This window comes from Chlorocebus sabaeus, chromosome 9, assembly GCF_047675955.1.
Source record: "Chlorocebus sabaeus isolate Y175 chromosome 9, mChlSab1.0.hap1, whole genome shotgun sequence".
NCBI classification, from domain to species: Eukaryota; Metazoa; Chordata; class Mammalia; order Primates; family Cercopithecidae; genus Chlorocebus; species Chlorocebus sabaeus.
Genome location: NC_132912.1, coordinates 129,057,511 through 129,082,685, shown reverse-complemented (window position 1 = coordinate 129,082,685; position 25,175 = coordinate 129,057,511). Strand labels below are relative to the sequence as shown.

The window sequence follows — 25,175 nt, the reverse complement described above, 5'->3', positions numbered from 1 at the left end:
GCTCAATCTAATCCAAGGGTCCTTACAAGAGGGAGGAAGAAGGGTCAGAGTCCGATAAGGAGATGTGATATTGGAGGCAGAAGTTTGAGCGATGCAGGGCTGTGAGCCAAGGAATGCAGGTAGCCTCTACAGGCTGAAAAAGGCAAGGAAGAGAATCCTCCCCCAGAGCTTTCAGAAAGGAACCCAGCACTGCCACCACCTTGATTGTAGCCCGGTGAGGCCAGGTTGGACTTCTGACCTCTAGAACTGGAGAATACCACATTGGTGTTGTGTAAGCCCTGAATTTGTGGTCAATTGTCGTAGCAGCCACAGGCAGCTCGTGCTTAGCCTTTGTGTATCTGATCATGGCAGTTCCTCCGCCTCCCTGCTGGAGACAAGGCATCTCCCCAAAGCTAGTGTTTACTGCATGTTGTTATGTTCTGAACATTGCACTAAGGGTGGTTATGTCATTTAATTGCTTCCAGTAACCCTCTGAAGCAGATACCCCTATTGTCTTCATCTCATGGTGAGGAACCAAAGGATGCTGAGTAACTTGCTCAAAGCCACACGAGTAACCAGATCTGGGATTCAGGTGCTGGGACTCTGTGGTGTGATTCCAGCGACTTCCTGACCACTGATGCCACAGTGATAGCGACCAGTTGGGTCGTGGGGAGGGCTGCCTTGATCCTGCTCATTGCCAATCATAACTGGTGTCATTTATCAAACCTTAACTCCACACCCCACCCTGCCCAAATGCTTTCCATTCAGTATCCTCAGTGCACTGATGGCAAGGTAGCATTTTTGCAGGAGGTGTTATTGCATGCATTTTATGAAAGAAGAAATTCAGAGAGGGTATACAGCCCATCCACTGTGGGTCGGCCTGGGGCCAAACCTGCAGGCCCAGACCTGTCTAGCTTCAGCCTGTGCTGACCCCAAAGTTCTTAACCACATGCGATGCCACATGACCAGAGCAGGTGATTTCTGTCTTCATCAGCTTTATTGTCAGTTCATCATGATGCATCAGCTCTGCACAGGAATCCAAAAGACCTTTCAGCTCTTATATTTGTGCTTCACAAAAAGTAATCTGTGCACATCATCTTGGATAACTGTCTCTGTCACTCAATAGCAGTCATAGATGGAGGCACAGCCCCACATCTGAATTAGAGCTGATGGCGCTGACTGTCACCCAAGGACAAGATGAGACACAGCCAGGCTCTGGACAGGTCAATGGTGGCCCTTGAAATTCCCTCGAGCCATGTCCTGACCCTTCTGCAAATCTGCCAAACTTGAAAATATTAGAGCACATTATTTTCCTCATAAAACTCTTTCAGTTACAGCCATGCAGTGCTTCAGGATGGGGATATGTTCTGAGAAATGTGGTTGGGGGATTTTGTTGGCGTGCGAACCTTGTAGAATGTACAAACCTAGATGGTATAGCCTCCTACACACTTAGACCGTATGGTATGGCCTGTTGTTCCCAGGCTAGAAATGTGTATAGTGTCCGACTGTGCTGAATACTGTAGGCAATTGTAACACAGGGGTAAGTGTTTGTATATCTAAACATATCTGAACATAAACAGGATACAGTAAAAATACAGGCTAAAAGGTAGAAAATGGCCTACCTGTATAGGACAACTCCCGTGAATGGAGCTTACAGGACTGGAAGTTGGTCTGGATGAATGAGTGAGTGAGTGAGTAGTGAGTGAATGGGGAGGCCTAGGACAGCATTGTCTACTACTGTAGACTACGAGCATTGCACACTTAGGCTACACTACTTTTATTTAAACAAACAATTATACTACAACGTTCTGATGGCTACAGTGTCAGTAGGTGATAAGAATTTTTCAGCTCCATTATCATCTTATTGGACCACTGTCATATATGCAGTCCTTCATTGACTGAAAGGTTGTTGTGCAGTGCGTGACTGTATATCTAAAATGTTCATAAACCTTTTTGATGAGTTGATAAAGGCAGGACTCTAGTTTAGGGAGCTGCTTTCATAAATCTCTTCTTTCTCATCACCTGCACTAGCAGTTGGGGAGCCATTTGTTACAGCCCCTTATAAAATCACCTTCCGTGGAGTATTTCCAGTGCAGAGGTAGAGTGCTTACCCGGGGCTGCAGAAAATGGACCTCTTCCTGGGCTTGCTTCCCACTTCCACGCTCATACCATCTCCCTGTGTTTGGTTCATATTTCTACATTAGCGACCTGACAAAGGTGACTTTTAGAGACTCGGGGGACTGCGGCTGCTGAGGGTCTGTAGCGTAAGGTGTTGTAAGCCCTGGGTAGACTTTGTAGTACTGCTGGCTTGCATCTGAGAGAAAGCTTCTGCCTAGGACTCCATGAGGCACTCAGGGCAGATTTGGTGGATGAGGAATTCAGGCAGAGTAGACCCATAGATATGTCCACTGTTATTAAGCCAGTACTTGGGGGATCCAGGACTAGAATCCCACTCCTCCAGTTCTCAGTCTGCTGCTCCGTCCAGCTGGACCTGACAATATTCTTAGCTATCTTTGTGGCAGGCACTCACAGAGAGGCACATGTGGGGGATTTTACGTAGAATGTCTCATGATATGATTACTAAATTATCCTCAGGGGGTCTAAAACAGTGTTCATATCAGTTTCTGAGTCATCCATGACCCCTCCAATAATGGTTGCATTAAGAAGCTGAATGAAGGTCAGTTTTGTATTTCACTCATTCTTAGCTGTAGTGATGTTGGGAAATCTATAGATGTGAGTCTCTCTTCTGCTGAGTATAAACTTGGGACGCTGGTGAATATGATAGGCCTAAAATTGTGTAATTGTGACTGAGTCTGAAGAACACAAATGATCGTATGAAAGAAATCTCACAGCTGAATAAACTAATAACGAACCCAGAGAGGTTAAATGGAGGGGATGGAATAAGAGAAATGTACAAGGTTTTGTCATGGTTAGACTATCCTGGATTTACTATTGGCTGATAGAATATGTGAGTAGGTGACATTAAATTTTACAGTAGAGTTATATATTCCATTTTATCCTTTTATCTACTAAAAAGTAACAATATTATCTCCTTTTGCCTAGGATTACGGGACAACTACCACAGTACAAGCGATCAAATTGCCCTTAAAAATCTCCAGTCTGATGTCACAGAGGCGAAATCTGACTTCACCAAGGTAACATACATTTCTAACTTCTAGAATAGTCAGCAAAATGCACCCATCTATAAAACATAATCACTGGCCTACTTGTGATGTGATTGCATTTTATTTTATTTAGTCAAAAATTGAATTAATGCAGCAAACAATCTAACCATGCTATAGACTTAATTATTCTTTTATCATCTTCAGCAACGATTTGTAAGCTTGCAGCATCTTAGAATATGGCAATTGCTCTCAATTTTAAACTAAAATTTATCTGCTGGAGAGAGAGATAGAAAGAGAGGGAGAATGATGCCATACAGCATTTTGAAGATGCGAAAGAGATACTCTGAAATCTAACAAGCTGGTATAGGTTGTTAGAACTGCAAAAAGTGTCAGTGGTCTGAACAGGGAAGAAAATCAGAGGTCATATTTATAAAACAAAATATTTCAGATTGTAGGGAACAAAAGAGCTTGGTGCACAGTGGTTAATATTGTCAACGTATCATATACCAGGCTCTGACTAATCGACTGATTCAGTTAATCCTTCCCATAGCCCCACGAGACAGGTACTGCTCTTATATTAATACCTAAAAATGAGAAAACTACAGCTTCAGTAGGTGACTTGCCCCAAATCTCACAGCTCGTATAATCTGCCTGGCTCTGGAGCTTTTGTTCTGAGCTTGGTCTAAAGGACTATCGTGGTGGAAGTCTCTTTTGAGTTAACAAGATTTACAGTATGGACTTTCTCACCTTAAAAAACTGTCCAAAATGTTACAGTTTACAAGGCATCTGCTATCTGTCACAGATGGAGATTCTGCCGCCAATTTTTGTAGTTCTAAGAGAGAGTGGAATTATAAGAATCACTCTCTTATAACAGATTAAAGTAACAAAGATCCCTGTTAAATATTTTTTTACCCAAAATGCTTGTTAGGTATTACTTTGATTTAGCTCTGTATTTAATAAAGCTCAACATTTCCTTCAGAGACTCGGGACCTGAAATCCCACAAGATGGAGAAAGGAAGTTATCTGGGGTCCTGAGATTTACTCATCAATATTTAAAGCCCTTTCTATGTGAAAGCACCAAGCTCACTGTCTCCAGATGTAAAGATGCATGGCTGTAATTAATTTGCTCCCTCAGAGCAGGAGTCAGAGCCCTGGGTTTGAGGGGGAAAATGGGTGGAAAGAGCAGTGGATCACTGAGAGCCGTCCTTGGGTGGAGATGCCAGTTAGGAGGAGAGAGATCGAGTCAGGGAAGGGTGTGGGGGCAATCCCGCTGAGCTCCACCACTACTCTTTTTTAAGACAGATATCAACTGAGGATCTATGTCACCTGTTTTTCGCATTGAGTTGGCAAATTTCAGCATTTTCCTATTGATGTCACAAATTAATCAGAGTTTAGACACTAATGTTGATGTCCATGTTTGTGGCTATGTAGCTGCATCCCTGTAACACACACACACACACACACACACACACACACACACACACACAGACTTCTCTCTCTCTCTCCCCTTTTGCTCTCATGCTTGGTCATTATCTGTGACTGAGTTCAATAACTCTGGAAATTATACCTTCTGACCACCTGCTCTGGCATCATCTGGATCATTTAATTTGGTCAGTAGGTGACTCAAATTTTCTTCCTAACTTGGAATGTTTAGAGCTCGCCCCTGGGCGTGCACTAGAAGGCTGCCATAAGATGATGAAACACGCCAGGGACTGCCCTGCTGCCCTGCGACTGTGGCTGCCGTAAGTCTCCGCCTCTCCTCCAGGGCCCACACAAGATTGATCATTTTTCCTTCCAAAATGCGTTCAAGCTGTAGCAATGATAGGAAGTCACCTTTTCTGCCAAATGATTATTTAAAAGGAGTAAATATAGAACAGAGTTCTCTTCTTTAAAAAAATTTTTTTAAATTTTCCTCTTAATAAAAGTAAGAGCAACCCCATGCAGAAACAGGAAAATACAGAAACAAATAAGAAAATATTTATCTGTACATTTTCCTCTATTTTCCCCATGCATTTTAACATAAGACTGTGATGTAATTTAACTTTTGTAGCTTTCTTGTATTATTCTCTTATAATATCCCGTCATAAATTATTCCTCATGTCATTTAAATTATTTGTAATTTGTATTTTTAATTTCTGCAGAATATAAGATGCAGGTGTGCAGTCACGATTTACTTACCCAATCCCCTTTAAAAAAAAAAAAAAAAAAAAAAACAGTGATTCTTGGTGGTTGTGAGGGAATAGAGAAAAGGGACTGGGAAGTGAATGTTTACTGGGTATAGAGTTTCAGTTTTACAAGACGAAAAGAGCTCTTGAAATGGATAGTGGTGATGGTTGCACAACGTTATGAATGCATTTAATACCACTAAGTTGTACACTTAAAAATGGCTAAGATAGTAAATGTTATGTGTATCTTACCACAATTTAAAAATTGGGGGAAAAATAGATTCTTTCTGGCTTTTCAATGCTCTATGTCACACTGCATTGAGTTCTTTGTTTTTAGTAACTGCCTGGAAAGGCAAAAGTTTCACGATGCAGAGTGAGAAAAGATTAGATTTTTCCATTTGTCTTTAAACTGTCTTCCCCAGTTGCTACATAATTGAGCAAGTTCATACATTGGAAAATGCGCTTCCATTCAGGATGAAATGCCCCTAGGCTGACAGTGACCGTGGCTCCAGATCAACTCAAAGGAGGAAGGCAGGTTTGCAGCAAATGCAGAGAGGACTTCAGAGTCTTCTGTGGGAAGCTGCAGCCAAAGAATCTTCGGGCAAGTACAGCATAGGTACTATAGCAGCAACGGGGAAAAATTCAGGTTTCAAGGTAGAGATGGGAGGAAAGGCTTATTCTTTGGAGAAATAAATTGCTACAGGAATGGAAGTATCGTCACTCCAGTGGCTTAAGAGCCGATTCCTCGGATCATCTGCTACTTGACTCTTTCTGGCTTCAATTTATGAAATTACGCCTTTCTTAGAAATACCTCAAGGCATAAATATAAAGTTAAAAACAGTCAATAAAAGCATAAAACTGTGAAAGCAGTTACCAGCACTACAAAATCATCTTTGAAACATTTAAGAGAAATCAATATCTTAAAGCAGCATCTCTGAGAAAGAAAATGTGAAAAAATGTGTTGTGTGGTGCTGGTCAGGAAGTGGATAGTTCACCAAACCGAGACAAAACCCAGCCACTCATCTGACCTCTCTCCAACATGAACGTTCTACCGTATATATGAGATGATTTTCATCCTCCTTTTAAATCAAATCTGATGTCAGTTAATTTTATTTCAGATGAAAGAATCTCTTTGTAAAGACATGTTTAGTTAACCCAGTAGAAAGGAGGATGGAATGTCACCCTGAAATAGCTTAATTTGAGAAGATATTTGGCATAAAGGAGGTAATTACTTTCTAGAGAAAATTTGCCCAGTTTTAAAAGTAGTTGACTGACTTAGGAACACTAAATAACCCCCCATCTCATCCCCTTCTTGGTTTCCGAGACCCAGAAGAGGAATGCAACACAAAATGATGTGTTAGGGGCTGAATCATGTCCCCCTAACCCCCACTAAATTTATATGTTGAAGTCCTATCCTCTGCTTTCTCAGAATGTGACTGCATTGGGAGGTAGCATCTTTCAAAGAAGTGATTAAGGTTAAGTGAGGTCATTAGAGTGGGTCCTAATCCAATCTGACTGGTGTCCTTATAAGAAGAAAAGATTAGGACCCAGACATGGCGCAGAGGACAGAGGGAGGGCCTTGTGAAGATGCAGGAAGAAGATGGCCGTCTACAAGCCAAGGAGCGGCCTCAGAAGAAACCAGCCCTGTGACACCTTGATCTCAGACTTCCAGCTCCTAGAACTGAGAAAATCGGTTCAGTTGTTTAAGTCACGCAGTGTGTGGTACTTTGGTGCTATGGTAGCCCTGGCAAAGTCACATAGATTTTTAAGAGGCTAGACCTTGTCTTCAATCATTTAATGGGTCTCACTGAGAGAATAGGGTTTAATACACAGAACTTCCCAAACAAGAGTGTCCTGTGTATTAAAGAGCAAAGAGTACTTCAGTGTTTCCTTTTCAATATCTCCCAGTTTGTTGTTTGGGGACTTTTGTCAAAACTGAGACTACACACTGGGAAAATGCAGCACTTGGCACATAGTAGGTGCACAAATAAATACGTGGAATGCACAGTTAAAGAGTTTGACCGTGACCGTATGTTATGAATAATAGAATTGCACCTAAAAAATTACATGACTTCTACATTTCTATCAGCAAAATTTCAGTGTATTGGATATACAATGAGTCATTTCTGCTTATGTAATTCAGGTAAACTCAAATGCATTCCATTGTAAATTCCACTGAAATATGGTATCGCTTTGATGTGAACACCCCTCACTCCTCTGTAGGTTGGATTATGTCGGATATCCACTCGTTTCTGCCGGGTCATGGGAAGAGTACCGGAGAATTACATCACACATTGGTCTCTTGCAAGGGCAAATCAATTTTTCTTTGGAACTAGGCATTCATCAGTATTTGTCCCTCAGGAGCAATGTCACCTTGACATCCTGAGTGACTCCAGGGCTTCGGAAATAAGTTCAAGTTCATGCCATTCATGATTGCTCTTTCCTCATCCATTCATATCTCATAGAGTCAAAACATCACGGTCACACTTGCCAGGCCCCACTTAATGAAACGGTGGCTAATTCCTTATCCCATCCTCTGGGCCTCTAGGATCTTCTGGAGGGACATACAGGCCTGCAGCCCCTCAGCACAGCCTGGGGGCATACCTCAGTATGCACGGCCCTGGGCTCTGACTGTGGCTTCAGGGCTCAGTCCAGATGTGTAGCCAGCGTCAGGTATTTCCCATTCCTGTCGTTCTAGGGTGAGATGACATTCACTCATTCCCAGCAACACACCCCTCGTTGATGCCAAGCTCATGGGTGTCATGGTGTCCTGAGCCTGAAGAATAGGTACTCTCTTGATAGTGGAGACCACAGTACGAGGAAGCCTGGAGGCCCCCCCCCGATAATCACCCCTGTTTTCTCCTTGCTTAGCAGCTGTGACAGCCAAAGGCCCTGTCCAAGGTCCTGTAGCCAGTATGGGAGTCCCGGCTCACGCTAGACCCCAGCTGGCCTGAGTCCTAGGCTGGCATCCTTCCCACCATATCCATGCAGAAAAATCACCTGGGAGCTGGTGAAAGACACATATTATAGGCTTTATCCCCATAGATCCTGAGCAACCTAGGTCCAAGGAGGGAGAGATCTAGAAATCTACATTTTTAACATGTCCTCCCCACCAGCACACACACACACACACACACACACACACACACACACACACACACACCATCTCTCTCTCTCTCTCTCTCTCTCTCCCTCACTCACTCTAGGTGGTTTCTATGCAGGCAGTCCCTGGCACAAACTTTGGGAAACATTGCCCTGTAAAATAAGACCTACACTGCAGTTTCCAAAGTGGATCTTTTTTTTTTTTTTTTTTTCTTGAAAGAGCAGTGTCAAAGGAGTTCCTACCGGGTATAATTGCACTCCTCATAGGGTACACAAGAACAATTATGATCAGAACTAAATTTAACTAACCTGGGAGGGACTGTGTACCAAGTGAAATAGGCACCAGGTGCATTTCAGTTTTCTTGTATGTAAACGACATCCATAAAAAATGGTACAAGTGGAAAGGATTCAGGGTGCCGCAGAAGTGTTGGGGCTGCAGGCTGGAATCCCACTGGAAGCTCTAAGAGCACTGATGCCTGGGCCTCCCTGCCCAGGAATTCCAATGTAATTATCTGGGAATGAGGCCTGGGCATTAGGGTTTGGACAAGTTCCCAGGTGACTGATGAACCCTGGGCTGACAACTACTAGAGAGGAAGCCCCACCTGACAGGAGTTCCAGCAGAGCTAGCCTCAGAGAAGCAACGCATGATATGATCTGGAAGTGTAAGGTAGCCGTTAGGCTAAAAGAGAGAGCTGAATATCCCCTTTCATGACTCGGTGCTACTGCATTGACCATTTTTTTTTGGAAAAATAGTAGCCAGGGATATTTTGATTTATTTTTAAATGAAGTAAATTTTAAATTGACTCTTCTGTCTATTTCTTCTTTGTTGCTCATCTCTGGGTATCTTTTGAATGTACAACTTCCTATGTATCTTTTTTTTTTTTTTTTTTTTTTTTTTTTTTTTTTTTTTTTTTTTTTTTTTTTGAGACGGAGTCTCGCTGTGTCACCCAGGCTGGAGTGCAGTGGCGCGATCTCGGCTCACTGCAAGCTCCGCCTCCCGGGTTTACGCCATTCTCCTGCCTCAGCCTCCGAGTAGCTGGGACTACAGGCACCCGCCACCACGCCCGGCTAGTTTTTTGTATTTTTAGTAGAGACGGGGTTTCACCATGTTAGCCAGGATGGTCTTGATCTCCTGACCTCGTGATCCACCCGCCTCGGCCTCCCAAAGTGCTGGGATTACAGGCTTGAGCCACCGCGCCCGGCCCTATGTATCTTTTTTTAAAAAACCCACATATAATGTGATGGAGATTGTCATGCAAAACAAGCCAACCGTCTTCTCATGCCTGACTCTAAGGATACAAAGCCCCTCAGGCAGCTGAGATCAGACACTGGCCCTCCTGCAGCTATGTGGACTTGCCCTGCCAAATGTCCAGCTAGTGGGAAACACGCAGTTATTTGAGTCAGCAAATATTAGTCCTGCCCTGAAGAAAATAAAAATGCTACTGTGCTTGCTGTCACCTCTTGGAATGAGCAAAGACCCTGCTTCCAACATACACAGGCCCTTCCTCTCCAAAACGTGTTGTCTTGAGAAGACCAGCAGCCTCACAACTTGTCTGTGTTTCTCAAAGTATGCGACCCGGATCACCTACATCAGAATCATGGGGATGTCAGTTGAAATGCAGATGCCTGGTTGCCACCCACAACCTACAGAATCAATCTCTGGGGCCTGGGGAATCTGCAGTTGTAACATCCCAGGCCATTCTCTGCATATTGGGATTTGGGAGCTGCTGTGGCAATTGTTGGGCATCCAGTTATGTCTTCAGGCCCCCAAAGCAAGGATTAGCTGCAAGCAGTGGGAGTTTAGTGGTTACATATATTATTCCAGATCCTGTGTAGTTCTATGCAAGGATTCATTGTAAGCATGTACCGTAATGAATATCTAAACGGAGGCCAGGACCCTGTTAGCCTTCACTAAGTGCTGGGGTGTAGTCCATTTTCCATGTCGTATTTTGTAGTGCTTCATACATAACCGTAATAGAAACAAATGAGTTACAGACCTGGTTAGATGCTTTGTTAAAAATCATAGCACACTCTTTTGGAATTTACATGAGCAATTTACCATTAGGACAATCTGCTGATTAGGAAAAATGAAACACCTTGGTCATTTAAAAATATTGGACAAAAACTCATGCAACCAATCGTTGAAATGCAGCAAAGCTACATGTGCCTTGGTCCAGTGTCCCCGTCCCCCAATTCTGATAGGTGAAATCAACTGATTGCCATAGTGTTGGTCTGGGCAAACAAGGGCATTGGATTTTTTTTTTCTTTTAATGTGTGTGTGTGTGAGACAGAGTTTCGCTCTTGTTGCCCAGACTGGAGTGCAGTGGTGCAATCTCGGCTCACCGCAACTTCCGCCTCCCGGGTTCAAGCGATTCTCCTGCCTCAGCCTCCTGAATAGCTGGGATTACAGGCATGTGCCACCACGCCTGGCTAATTTTGTATTTTAGTAGAGTTGGGATTCTTCCATGTTGGTCAGGCTGGTCTCAAACTCCCAACCTCAGGTGATCTGCCCGCCTTGGCCTCCCAAAGTGCTGGGATTACAGGCGTGAGCCACCGCGCCTGGCTGGGCATTTGATTTCTATTATTTTACTCTCTGGACCTTGACCCCCCATGATGCCAAGCAGCAGGAAGCAACTGAATTAGAGTCTAAACTGGAGGACTGCAAAGGACCAAGGTAGGGAGAGGGCTCCTGGCAACCACCATTGCTGTTTCTTTTCAGGAGTGCTGACTTATCTCCCACATGAACCTGCGGCCCCAAGTTCCAGCCCACCTCCCGAATTCTGTCTTTCCTCTCCATTGAGGATGCGAGCCTGTATTCAGGAGCTCCTGGGCTTGGTGGAGGTGGTTATCAGAATTAGATGATCCCCGTTGACACATCATTAGATAAATTAAGAATAGATGCCCAGCAGAGAAAATCAATTCATGACTCAGGCCAATGTTTCCAAAATGTGTAACTTGTCATAAATATCTAGTTTTCCTGCCTTTCCTGCCATCTCTGAGCATCAGGTGTGCAGTAAAAAGCCTTGGACAAGGCATCTGAGTGTTATGAACCAAGTGCTCCAGCATCCTGGTGGCCCTTGAAAGAGCGTTTACTGTCTGTGTTTCCATAGACTGCTTGAATAATTGGAATCTTTTTCTATTTGCAGGAGACCCTGGCATCACAAAACACAAAAATGATTTCATCCTTAGTCATCTCCCAGATGATTGATGAGAATAAGCCGAGAGAAAACAGGGCCTCCTTGCCGCTGCCGTGTACGATTGGTCAGGCTCGTGCATATCACACCAAGCAATCTCTGGCTAATCGCAGCGGAGTCAACATTCACAGGGCATTTGCGTTACTTCCGGGCAGATTAGGAATCCCAGCACCGTCAGATGAGCGAGGACCTGAGACAGAGCTGCCACCCAAAGAGGAGAGCCCCTGTGGGGGTCCCCGCAGAGGGTTTGCATCCATCACCATCACGGCCAGACGCGTGGGCCCCCCAGCCAGCGCCCTGCTGTGGGGGACTGTTGGGGACTCTCTGTGCCCCAAGTGCAGGGCTGAGGACACACTGTTCCAGGCGCCCCCAGCTCTGGCCAATGGCGCCCATCCAGGTCGGCATCAGAGATCTTTTGCCTGCACAGAGTTCTCCAGAAACAGCTCCGTGGTGCCGCTGAAGGTTCCCGAGGCCCACACAGGGTTGTGTGAGAGACGCAAGTACTGGGTCTCCCATGTGGACGACAAAGAGACCAGTTTTTCTCCAGACACCCCACTGTCAGGAAAGAGCCCGCTGGTGTTCAGTTCCTGTGTCCACCTCAGGGTGTCTCAGCAGTGTCCAAATTCAATCTATTATGTAGACAAGTCTCTCTCCGTCCCCATTGAGCCACCTCAAATTGCCAGCCCCAAAATGCACAGATCCGTCCTGTCGCTCAACCTCAGTTGTAGTTCCCACAGATTGACAGCAGATGGAGTAGATGGCCTAGTGAACAGGGAGCCAATAAGCGGAGCCCTGAAGCAGGAGCTCGTGGAGGGAGACCAGGACCTCGTAGGCCAGCGCTGGAACCCAGGTTTACAAGAAAGTCACTTGAAGGAAACCCCATCGTTGGGGCAGGGGCATTTGGGGACCGGCGCATGTCCTTGGAGTGGTTCTTTTCCATTGGAAAACACAGAATTGGCAAATGTGGGAGCTAACCAGGTCACTGTAAGAAAAGGGGAAAAGGACCATGCAACTCATTGTCATGCCAGCGGTCATGCCAACCAACTGTCCATTCACATTCCCGGCTGGAGTTACAGGGCAGGTGAGTGCTGCGTGCATCTGCAGGAGGGTGACCTGTGTAAATGTCCTAGCAAGGTGCTGTTGAGTGAGTTTCTTATACAAAACTTACTCTAAGAGCCATTTCTCAGTAGACTTGCAGTGATCTGCTCTGCTCATAGTTGACAACTGATAGCTCAGCATCGATGTCTGATTGGATAGATTTTTTTAGTTGATACTTTTGTAGATTGTAAGAGGCCTTCTGTCTAATTCTTGTTCCCAATAGTTCCAGACCATATGTAATGAGAAGGAAATGATAGCCTCCAAAGGAAGTTAATTTACAACATGCCCAAACTGCTTTCCAAAAGAGGGTGAGAAGAATGAAATGCCATTCGCCCCCAGATGTTTCATCTCTCTCGCCAAACATCTGCGTATTTGGAAGTGTCCAGATTTCTGTACTTTTTGCTTTTCAAGTTAGCCTCATTGATATAAAAGCTAGACTGCAAAGCTTCATAATGGAGTGTGTATGTGTGAATGTGTGCATGTGAATGTGTGTGTGTGTGTGCGTGTATAGTAATTATAGGACATTTTCTAAATTAGGCAAGTCAGGGATTCTCGGTGCCAAATAGTAGCAGCAGCAGCAATTTTCTGTCCCCCCGGTTGTGTCTTCTGGGGCATCTCGGCCAGGATTTGTTGCTGTTTCTGCCATTTCCAGGGTCCGGCAGAATTCCCAAGGTGGGCTGCCCTGAGGACTCTTCACCTTTCTTGGGAAATCAAAAGAGGAAAGCAGGCATTTTTTGGAGGAAAGAGGCCAGATTTCTTTCTTTCTGTGTGTAAACTTCTGATTTTCAACTTTTTACTTTCTGCAAGAGGCTCTGGTTTATGAATTACTGAATTCTATTTGGAAAAAGGTATTTAAAGATATTAGTATACAATTGAAAATGCAGAATGTGCATAATAATTTTACAGTACAACTTTGGTTCATTAAAGCTTTATTAATAAAAATGACTATAAAACATTTAACATTATAATGTGTATAGAAATGTTAAATGATGGAATTAATGTTAACAAGTATATATATATTTAATGCTCAGAGATTTTTAAGGGAATTTTGATATGGCTTTCAGATTGATTAAACCATTGAAATGCATGTCTTACAGACTTATTACAAGAAGGACAACATAAGCAGCTACCAGTGTTCCAAAGATAAATCCCACTTTAGTATTTAAAGAGATTGCTCAAGCTAAGCACTTCATCTTCCTTATTGATGATGATTCCAGAAATATACCACTGCATTGTTGTGTGTTACCCCAGTTAAAGCACATCCTCATTTTTAAACCACGTTTCATGGTGTGAAATAATAATTTGGATTTATAGTACTTTTCACCAGAGGCTCTCCACTAATAATAAGAGCCAGATCTCAAACACTCATCTCAGAGGAGGGCAACAAGAGTGTGGAAACTTCCCCCAACTTACTTTTTGGCTTTGGTGGTGCAGAGAAGATTTTTTATTGTGATTTTGTGAAATGACTACTCCTGTAAGGGATTATCTTAGGCAAGTAGTGTAAATTCATTCTACATCCTATGGGCCAACATTCCCCAGAAAAAGCACATATCCCAGAGATTCACGAGTGGCTTTAAGCCATGAGGCTTCCTTCTACCATTTGAGGAAAGAGATAGTCACAGAGACCAGGGAAGTCTTGAATACCTTTTTAATAATTTCAGTAGCTTTGGGGGTACAAGTGGTTTTTGGTTACATGGATGAATTATACAGTGGTGAATTCTGAGATTTTAGTGCACCTGTCACCCAAGTAGTGTATATTGCACCTGATGTGTTTTTTTAAAATCCCTAGGCCCACCTCTCGCCCTCTCTTTTCTGAGTTTCTAAACCCATCATATCACTCTGTATGCCTTTGCATACTCGTAGCTTAGCTGCCACTTATGAGAACATACAGTTTTTGGCTTTCCATTCCTGTGTTACTTCACTGAGAATAATAGCCTCCAGCTTTAACCAAGTTGCTGCAAAAGACATGATTTCATTCCTTCTAATGGCTGAGTAGTAGTCCATGGTGTATATATACCACATTTGGAACACCTTTTTGTAGAGTTGCTGATCTGCTATTTCTAGCTCAGTGGATGTGGAGGAGTGACACTCTCTGAACTCCTCATCTGGGTAACTAGAGCAGGGGTTAGATTGGATGTTTTTCGAGATCCCATCAAGCTTCAAAAAATTTCAGCTCTATTTGCCTAGAGTGGACTCTGCAAAGAAAAGAGGCTCCATGTGATTCTGAGACCTTCAGCCGCACAGTCCAAAGCCACCGAGCCCTGGGGTGCACAGTGGAGCACTTGCCTCGGATGCCTACAAATGCACACCCTCACCTACACGTGCACCCCTGGCTGTGTGCTCCCTCACTCAGAAACTAATTTCCAGTGGACTCTATTTCTTCTCAGGTGACAAGAAAGCACATCTGTCCATGCTGTAGAATTCTGGCCTGAAATTTACCAGCACAGCTCATTGACTTTCATGACCACAGGCTGTCCTCACACAATCTGCACGATGTTTGGAGGGTGAGCTTGCTGACCTTCAGTCTCAACAATACCTTTTAGCCATAATGCAAGAGCTTTCAGACTGCAGCAGTGCTCATTAAAACTCAGAGGAACTGTTTATATTTTCCTGTCTGGAACTGGAATCCTATCTGAGACATTCTTGACAGCCTCCTGTGGTTACACATGCTATTAGCGGTCTTCATACTTCATAGTTATTGAATCTGATTCTTTTTATCTGAAGGATTCCAAAATACCTCACGAGCAGGATCTTCTGTTGGCTGGCTTACTGACATTCAGCCGCTTGGTGGGTGCAGCCTGGGAGATTCTACAAACAGAGGCAAAGCAATTTTAGTTCTAGTCATTATGTCATTGGACAGAAAGTTCTACAAATTGTATTCATGATTGAGCCTCCAGGATATGCACCCAAAAGATAAGATTAGGAAAAATGAGACACAAGCACATCATGCAATTCAAATAGCTGTGTCTACTGAGACATAGCATTCCAATAGACGTGTGGGCACCTGCTCTCGTCTCGGGCTGAAGGTTAAGGAATTGGTTCTCTCTTTGCTCATCTCCTCGGTCCCTGTATATTCTGTCTTTACATCTCTCCTATTGGTAAGCATTCAGATAGCACCATGTAGGTGGGCATTGGACAAATCTTCGCATCTATCATACAAAAATTTAATCCCCATTCTTGTCATCATCACCATCATCATCTTCATCATCATCATCTTATTCATAACCGCAACATATGTTGTAGAAGTCCTAGGCGCCAGGCCCTGGGCTGCATCCATTATTTTGAGTCATTCAGCCATCTGTAAAGAGTATCATTATCCTTATTTTTCAGACAACACAAATGAGGCTTGAAGAATGAATGATTTGCCCAAGTCCACGTGGCCAGTTGGTGCTACAGCTGTGTACTGGTCTCCTGCTGTTCCCTTCTCAGTGACAGCCCCAGGCAGGGCAATTAAGACGGTGGTGAGTCAGTGGCAGGCCACACCTCCACTGCCACTATCAAAGGTGGTATCTGAAGGCTGCTGCTTATGAATGTCTGGAGTAATACTAGTATTTGGTTGCCAGTTACCACGGTAGACTATTAGGAGAGTGAACTGCAAGTTAATTTATGAAAAAATGTAATAAGCCATATTATTTAATACGGTTAAAATGTATTGGCTCAGAAATCCTCCTCAGCCTGAAATCCAGTTCTTTGTGGTGGTCTGTGAAATATACCATGTTGATCCAAATGGTTCCCGACTCACTGGATGTGCGTGCCTGACTCACTATTGACTTAGACACATTTCTTCCTGCCAATTTTATTGTGCATCTGTGGCTTAAATCTGAAGCTTTTCTCCATTTCTGAGATATCCAAGTAGAGGGAGCAAAATCTTCCAACGATGGTAGATGCTACCGAAGAAGAGATTAGTGAATACGCTGTCCACACCTCTTTGCGTTCACGTTCTATGGTGGACCCATGTTGCAACTCCTTCAGTCAGTGCACAGGCTTTGGTGGCATTGGTCTGAGATGTCCTCAGTGGAGTTTAGCATCACTGAATAAAGATGTGGATGAATAAAGTGAATAAATAAAGTGAATAAAGTGAATAAAGATGTGGATGATTGGAAGGCATAAATCCCTGCCAGGTCTCCAAATGAGCACTGTGCCTACTCACACTTAGATGGTATGGTACTGCCACATTAATAGCAAGTGAGGTTTATCTCACTTACACCACTCAAAGGAAGATAACAAACCATGCACACATAAGCCAAGCCTACCTGAAGGAGAGAAGCCTGCATTAGACTCCCACTCTCATCCCATGAAGACTTTTTACTAGAGGAACCAGAAGATATTTTACAAATTTGATTTTTTTTTCTTTAATGACCTAGAATTGGGATCAGCAACCTTTTCTTTTTCCCTTTTTTTGTGAAGGGCCAGATTGAAAATATGTGTTTGGCCTCACGGGCCATATGGTTTCTGTAGCAACTACTCAACTAACAACTCAGTCTTCAGATACCACCTTTGATAGTGGCAGTGGAGATGGGGCCTGCCATTGAGTCACCACCACCTTAACTGCTCTGCCTGGGGCTGTCACTGAGAAGGGCACAGCAGGAGACAACTTGCTGTTGTAGTGCAAAATCAGCCATCAACAATGCATAAATACATAAATGTGGCTGTTGCCAATAAAACTTTATTTACACTAACAAGAAGTGGGCCAGATTTGACCTGCAGTCTATAATTTACCGACTTCTGGTCTAGTATTCAACTAAATCCATCCCCTAAGGTAAACTTTACTCTGTTTCCCAGTATTGCATGTTGGATTCTCTAGAAATCAGACTCTGAGGTGGAGATGAATGGGCAGGGTATTTACTGGGGAGTGTTCTGGGATACAACATCCAGGAAGGGAAGCAGGACTGGGCAGAGGGAGAAGGAGTTCTGTGGTGCAGTCATAAGCAAGGCCTCTGCCAGCCACTTAGGGAACTCTGAATCTGGGATAGGCCTTCAAGGTTATTCTGAGTTTCTGTAAGGGGACTGGGCCCTTATATTTCCCAGGAAGGTATGTGACCTTGGGTGAGGCAGCTCTCTTCAGTCAGCCAATTCCTGTAGGGTGGATCGCCGAGGGCACTCTTCCTATAGGACTTCCAGCAGCTGGGGGAAGAAGCTCTTCTTTCCTGAAGGGAGATCTGAGCAGTATAATACAGTGTCCATCACAGCTGGCCATTCTGCCATTCAGTCTGTGTTTTCCACTCTGTGATTCCATAACGCTCTGAAATAAGTCAAGGATCTTGCTAGGCTAGACCCGGGGCAGGGGATTGGTGGTGAGCGCTATAGACCTTAGCACCTGTATGAGGAGGCTAGTGCAGAATTCTACTCTCTCGCTCTTGATGTTTGTTCATTCAACAAATATATATTGGACAGTTGTCCAGGAGTGGGAGCAGTGACTTGGACAGGGTAGCAGTAGTGAAGGTATTAAGTGGTCAGATTCTGGGGCTATGTATTCAAGGTAAATCAATAAGGTTTGCCAATGGATCAGATGGTGTGGCAGTCCCACACTGACTCCAAGTGACTGCAGGTGTGCCTAATGCCCTCCTGGTTTTCTGGGGCCGCCTCTACCCTGCAGAGCTTCCCCACTAGATGCAAACCTTTTCTGCTGCTGGCTGGCGGACATTCACACCACAACTACACAGTTCTTCCTAATGAAGTGGGTACATGGTTGAGAAGCAGGTAAACAATCTTACGATAGTCTTTTCTTACCTTTAGGGAAGCCAGAAGAATTGAGCAGAATGAGTTTTTGTGTTTTGTTTCATTGTTAACAGCAAGATAAGCCAGAGAGTCTTAGAATCAGCTGATAATGGACAAGAACTCAGCCCCCGGTATTTAGCAGCAGCTCTATGGCAGGCATGAGCAAACCACCGGGACTCCAAGTTCAGCCTGGTGCCTGTTTTTGTAAATAGATGTATTGAGACAGAGCTATGCCAATTTATTTACGCATTGTTCTGTGGCTGCTTTCACACTGCAACAACAAAGTTGAATAGTTGGGACAGAGACCTTATGGCCCAAAGAGCCTAACATTTTTACTGTCTGGGCCTTTTCTGAAGAAGTATGTGACCCCCCTGCTCCAGGGCAGGCCCTCTGGGTGACTTTGGGCAGGTCCCTTGCCTGCAAGGTCTCTGTTTTTTTCATCTGTGGAATAAGAGAGGTGGACAAGATCATGTTGTGTTTTCTTCTTTCCTTGTTTGTTAATTTATTTTTTAGGCCTGTGGTTTTCTGCCACAGGAGCTGTCAGACAAGCCTGCTTCTCAAGTCGATTCTTAGAACATGGTGAAGGAGCAATGCTCAGAGTCAAAGGGAAGAGTTGTCGGCCTCCTTGCACTGTTTACTCTTCACCTTTTCTGACCAATACTGTCCCGTCTCGCTCTGTCTCTCTTCCTGTCCCATAAGAGCAGGTGCCCACTGCAGTTCGACCTTGGCCTCCAGCTTGCCTGCCACCTTTCCCATCAGCAGCAAGAACAGGTGCTCCTGTGCTGCTCATTGTGACTCAGTGGGCATGGCCCTGGCACCTCCTGCTAGCACCCAGACAGCCTCCCCTCGCTCACCTGACATTGATCGTGTCCGCTGTGGTACCAGATGCTGGGCTCTTCTCTGGTTCTGCGATGCTGACACATAACTCAGACCTGGTCTCCTTGCTAGGCAGGTAGCGGTCTTTTAATGTGATGCATTTGCTGTTTCGTAGAGGTCGTTGTTATCCTTGCACACTGCACAGTCCTGGAGGGCAGGATTCAACTCTGAGTCATTGGCATTGACCTCATCTTACCCAGTAGAGAGCCTGGGAGCAAAGGCTCATAGAGAACCACGGAGCAATGGCCTACAGGGTGGGTGCCCTGGACCTGTGGGCTGGGTGGAGGATGGGTTTTGTTGATGACCCAACAAAGCCCAATCTTATGTCAGGGCGCCTTAAGTACTTGATGTGTTTCCTTCCTCAAACTACCTTTCCTCATCCCCATATTCAGAACCTCTCCGGCAAGGAAAGGGTGAGGAGCGATGAACGATTCACCGCCAAGAGGTAGGTTGTGAAAAGGAAAGTGAAAACTTGAATCCCCACTTGGTTTGAAGTTGAAGTGGAGGGTGGCGGGGGAACTGTCTCAAAATATTGTTTCCCTTTAGGAACTCAGTAAGAATAATCAAGTATTGTCAAGGAACAACTTTATGATCCTTCATGTGGTCACATTTAATGTTAAAGAGGTGAAAATATATAAGCAGTGTTGCAAAAATATTTTGAAGGTTTTTGAGAATGTTTTATTTATCTCTTGGTAAGTCTTGATGAGATTGTGTCATTTTCCTCATCATCGTAAACACCATTTCCAGATCATTCCCAAGAGTGCATATGGTATCTAAAGGTTGGTCATGTCAGCCATCCCAGCTAGCTTTATGGAGAGAATGGCTTTTTTTTTTTTTTTTTTTTTTTTCCTGGGTAATTCTTTCATTTATATGAATAGGGGGTGTCCCTACAGTGTTTAGGAGAGAGTCATTATTAATGGGCCATTTACTCAGGTTTGCCAGGAATAGATTAAGAGAAATGGATTCAAAGCCTGAAGCAGGCTGACCTGGTAATGGGCTGATCTTTTAAATTAGGACACTGCAGAGCAGCCATTTATACTTGAGTAACAGTGAGTAACAGGGTAACCTGGCAGAAGCACCACGGGCTTGGGAATGAGGCTCATCTGGGGCTCCATTTATACTCCGCCAGTTGCTTGCTTGTCCTTTACAAGGTAATTTACGTAAAGAGTGCTGAGCACTTGGGCTCGTGGTGGGGACTCAAACCATTTTGTAATTATCATTAGTCTTCAGTATCATCCAAGCTGTCCACAGGAAGTCAATTTAGAAGGGATCTTGGAAAAAGGCGGGGGTAGTAGCATGATGAGTTCTGAAAGAAAAAGTATTCTAGGTACAGATGACCCTGCAAAATGGAACAAAAAAAGTGAGAAATCGATGATGTGTTTAATTCCTTTGACTTGGTGAGTTTTTGCTCTTTTCTTAATAATCTTAAAGCAAAGCTTTAAGATTTTCTGTAAAATGATTTTCTTTTCATGAATAATGGCTAACTTTGGCGAACAAGAAATAAATAAAGATGGTAGAGCCAGCCCATTAATTCTTCTTAAACTATGTTGTCAAAGTAGTTTGTTGCTAAATGCAGAAATATTTTTCATGTTGCTATCAGATGTTCTTTTATTTCCCCTGCTAGGTCATAGCACCGTGAGGGCATTACCGCAAATAAAGTACTGCAGTCTATATTTGGAGCATTCTGTTGACCTTAAGTGGTACAGGGGTTTTATCAGAGAGTATGAAAAAGATATTCTTAACCAGAGAGATGCATCAGACCTGAGTGGGTACTTTTTCAAAGCACACTCACTCCTGGCTTCAAGTGATCCACTCGTCTCGGCCTCCCAAAGTGCGGGATTACAGGCATGAGCCACTGCGCCCAACCAAAACACACTCGTCCAATGCTGCAATGAACATGTCTCAGTCAGTACCTCCCTGGTTAAGAGCTCTGTTTGGGGGATAAATTAGGATTAAATTGGGACACTGCAGAGCAACCGTCTCTACATGAGTGACAGTGAGTGTCAGGGTAACCAAGCAGAAGCACCACGGGCTTGGGCATGAGGCCCATCTGAGAACATCTGATAGCATTATGAAAAATATCCCTGCATTTTACAACAAACTACTTTGACAACGTAGTTTAAGCAGGTCCATTCTATAGTGTATCTTGATTCTCAGCTATTCATGGCTAATGGGGAGATTCTTCAAGGTTAAGGTTCCTGTGAGGGCCTGAAGGGCAGGTGCACAGGGCAGGTGTCCTCTTTGCAGGGAACACAACCTTTGTCACTTAGGATTAGAAGCTGTTGCTCAAATGCCTACTCTTGCCTAATCTAATTCTTGAAATAAATGCCCTTGTAGGAACAGCAAAAGTCACAGACAGATGAGTAGTATATAAACCGGTCCATTAGATGGCTGTTGTCTATAGAATCAGAAGTTAAAGACAGAAGCTACAGAAATTCAGTTTTTCTTAATCATTTCCTCAGTTGAGTGAAACATTTGCATGCAAGGACCACATCATGGCAGTCAGTCCCTGGCAGAACTGCACTGGTTTTCTTTGGTGTGCTTTGTGCTTTGGTGTGGTGCCAGAGCCTGCACTGAGCCTGTGTCTCATTCATGTTATTAGACAATGCTATTTATGTGTGCCCCACAGGAAAAAAAAAAAATCTCAATTCTTTCTTTTTTCCAGAGTTGTGCATCCTCTGAACAACTCTAGGTTTTCTTTCTCAGAGCATTTGACCCATGGGGTAACAAACTGTGTGCTTCGTTGTGTGTTAAAATTCACTGTCAACTTTGAGGCCCGTCTCTTGCAAATATGTGAGCTCTCACGGTGATATTTGGTGTGCAGACCTCACTCCTGGCTTGGTCCTACTTTTCCCATTTATAAATACATAAGTTTGCTGAAATAAAGGAAACTTATGTAGTTTTACTTAAAATCTATTCACTCTTCCAGTGTCTTTGGTGTATATTCAGCAGATGAACGACCCTGGTGTTTTAAGAAAATAGAGGCTTATCCGTTTTTGTATATGGGTGGGTCATATTTAGGCATTTTTGATCCGATGGCCTCTGTAAATAGTGAACAAATGACTTTGAGTTTCTTTGACAACTTCTGCATCTTCATAAATGTCCTTGGGCATGTAAGAGCACGTGGACCACTGCAGTTCAGAAATTACAGCCAAAAAAACTGTGAACAATGGAGCATCAGACCTCAGGCAGCAGAGCTGGGGAGGGATGGTCCATTGACTTGTGCATTTGGAAGATATAGCATGCTAGACGTCAGGGAGAATTTACGCTGATGGAATTCACTGTCAAAACCCTCATGAACTTCGTGGCCTCAAAGCCTACCGTGGCTGTTGGCGTGGCTGGTAACTGGTTTCTTTCCAGGTCTAATATCCTTCACTGAAATGTTGCTTAGAAAGGAATTTAAATGGAATCAGTTTCTTCTTCGTTTCATTTGCTTTTCTAATGCTTCATTTTCTCTTATCGAAAAAACAAAACTCGGCCGGACATGGTTGCTCACTCCTGTAATCCCAGCACTTTGTGAGGCCGAGCTGGGTGGATTACCTGAGGTCAGAAGTTTGAGACCAGCCTGGACAACATGGCAAAACTCCATCTCTATTACAAATACAAAAATTAGGCATGGTGGTGGGCACCTGTAATCCCAGCTACTTGGGAGGCTTAGGCAGATGAATCGCACGAACCTGGGAGGCAGAGGTTGCAGTGAGCCGTCATGCCACTGCACTCTAACCTAGGTGACAGAGCGAGACCCTGTCTCAAAAAAAAAAAATTAAAAAGTAAAACATGTTTGTTATAAAACTTAAAATATAAATAAGCAAAAAGAGGAAAGTAGAAAATCAACCATAATCCTACTGCCCAGAGAGAACATCACAGTTAACATTTCAGTAAATTGTCCCAGACAGATTACTTGGAATCTCTCATAAATGCAACAAACTTCTTTACTTTGTTTTGTTTCATTTCCCCCCCCTTTTTTTTTTTAACAAAAAGGGGGATTATGTAAAGTATATACTGTTTTCGAAGGCTTATTTTTCTCAACAATGGATTTTGAAGTTCCAGTACCTGTCAAACAAACTTCCTATTAATCGTTTAATGGCTACCTGGGCTTCCATTGTATAGCTTTATTTAAACTGCTTTTTAAAAACCTTATTAAATAGGTTGTTTCCATTTTACATTTTTATAGCAATGTGTTGATAAATGTCTTTAGAGAAAAATGTGAGCATTTTGTGTGATTTTCTGAAGCCAGATTTCTAGAACTTCTGGTCAAAGAATGGGCACAAATTTAAGACTTTTTAATTTAGATTTCCAAATAACACTCCAAGTGGCACTATCTGTACATACATACCAGCTTCCTTAAACATGCACAGGTATTGGATATTGCCATCACAAAAAACTCCAAGCCATTTTGATGTGTGAAAAATGATACTTATGATTTATTAATTTGCATCTTTTCAGAAAGAGGTTGAACATTCTCATGTGTTTGTTGTATATCTGTATTTCGTCTTTTGTAGGTCGCCTCTGTTTTCTTCAGTTTTCTTCAGAGTTCTCATATTTTGCATTTGTATTTATGCTGAAAATGACCTTTTGTATTTTAATGTTGTCTATGGTAATTTTTAAAACTTTGAATTTTGAAATAATTTTGGATTAACAAGAGTTACAGAGATAGTAGAAAGTACTCCCATACATACATCCTTCACTGAGCTTCCCCTTACATTTACATCTTACATAACCACAGTACATCTATCTGAGACAGAGTTTCTTGACCTGGGTGCTATCCACATTGTGGGCTGGATAAGTCTTCATCGTGGGCGGCAGTCCTTTGCACTGAAGGATGCTTGGCAACATCCCTGGCCTCTACCATTAGATGCTGGTAGTGCCTCCCCTTCTCCCCCTAGTACATAACCAAAAGTGTCTCCTGGCACTGGCAAATGTTCCCCAGGAAGCAAAATTGGTCCCAAATGAGAACAACGGACATAAACTAAGGAATTAATATTGGTACACTACCGTTATCTAAACTACAGACTTTATTCAGATTCTATCTGTTTTTCTACTGATGTCCTTTTTCTGTTCCAGGATCCGATCCAGGATGCCACCTTGCATGTAGGCATCATATCTGTTTCTGGTAATTTTTCAGATTTCTTCTTCATCTTTTCCCCTTTGTCTTTTCACAGACAGATTTAGAAAGGACTTCTGTAACCTGCATGCCTCTCTTGTACTTTTATTTAAATCTGTAGTCCTTCTGGATATATTTCCTGTACAGTGTAAGTTTGGAATCTGCTTTTCCTAAATGGTTTGCCAGTTGTCCACAGACCACTGATGAGATAATTTGTTATTTTTCTGCTGGTTGGAAATTCCAATCACACGTTTAATTCTGGTTTGTATCTTGTTTATACAAGGATTTCCCTGACTTATACAATTGTTTCCTTCTAGAAATTCTCACGCAACTTGAATATTGTGTGAATCACAAAAGCTCCTCTGTTTCCATCTGTGGATTTGAAAGATGAGGAATCTTTCAGATGCTTCTGAGTGTGAATGGTTAGCATTTCACGTACCTCATTAGTGCAGGGGTTTGGAAGAGAGAGAATCTAGCTGCCATCATACTTTCTCCAAATTTTAATTTTATATTTTAAAAAAGACCTGGTTCTGTATACTGTTGTTTGTTTTTTTCCCTTTACATTGGCTATTTTGAGACATAATATACTTATATTAAAGTGTACACATTTTATTTATATGCTTATGTAACTAACCACAATTAGATATAGATGATTTCTGTCACCTTAAAAAGGTTTAACCTTTTTGCATTCCATCTTCCTTCACCCCCAGTCCTGGGAAACCACTGATCTTTCTGTCACTATTCTACAATCTATATAAATTGAAGCAAATTGAGCGTACTCTTTTGTGTATGATTTCTTTCATTCAGGCTAATG

The 25,175-nt window shown here is 43.2% G+C and overlaps 1 protein-coding gene across 3 annotated transcripts in view; it reads left to right on the top strand.

The window, feature by feature from the left end:
• Nucleotides 1-25,175, top strand: part of C9H10orf90 (chromosome 9 C10orf90 homolog) — a 241,821-nt gene that overhangs the window by 156,036 nt on the left and 60,610 nt on the right. For 2 of the 3 annotated variants that reach the window (XM_007964393.3, XM_038009709.2), the window contains exons 3-4: nt 3,043-3,134; nt 11,518-12,646. In XM_007964393.3, coding sequence (XP_007962584.2) covers nt 3,043-3,134; nt 11,518-12,646 — 1,221 coding nt within the window. Of the gene's footprint in view, nt 1-3,042; nt 3,135-11,517; nt 12,647-13,315; nt 13,559-25,175 lie in introns of those variants that run through there. The other variant, XM_038009710.2, reaches the window with a different exon arrangement.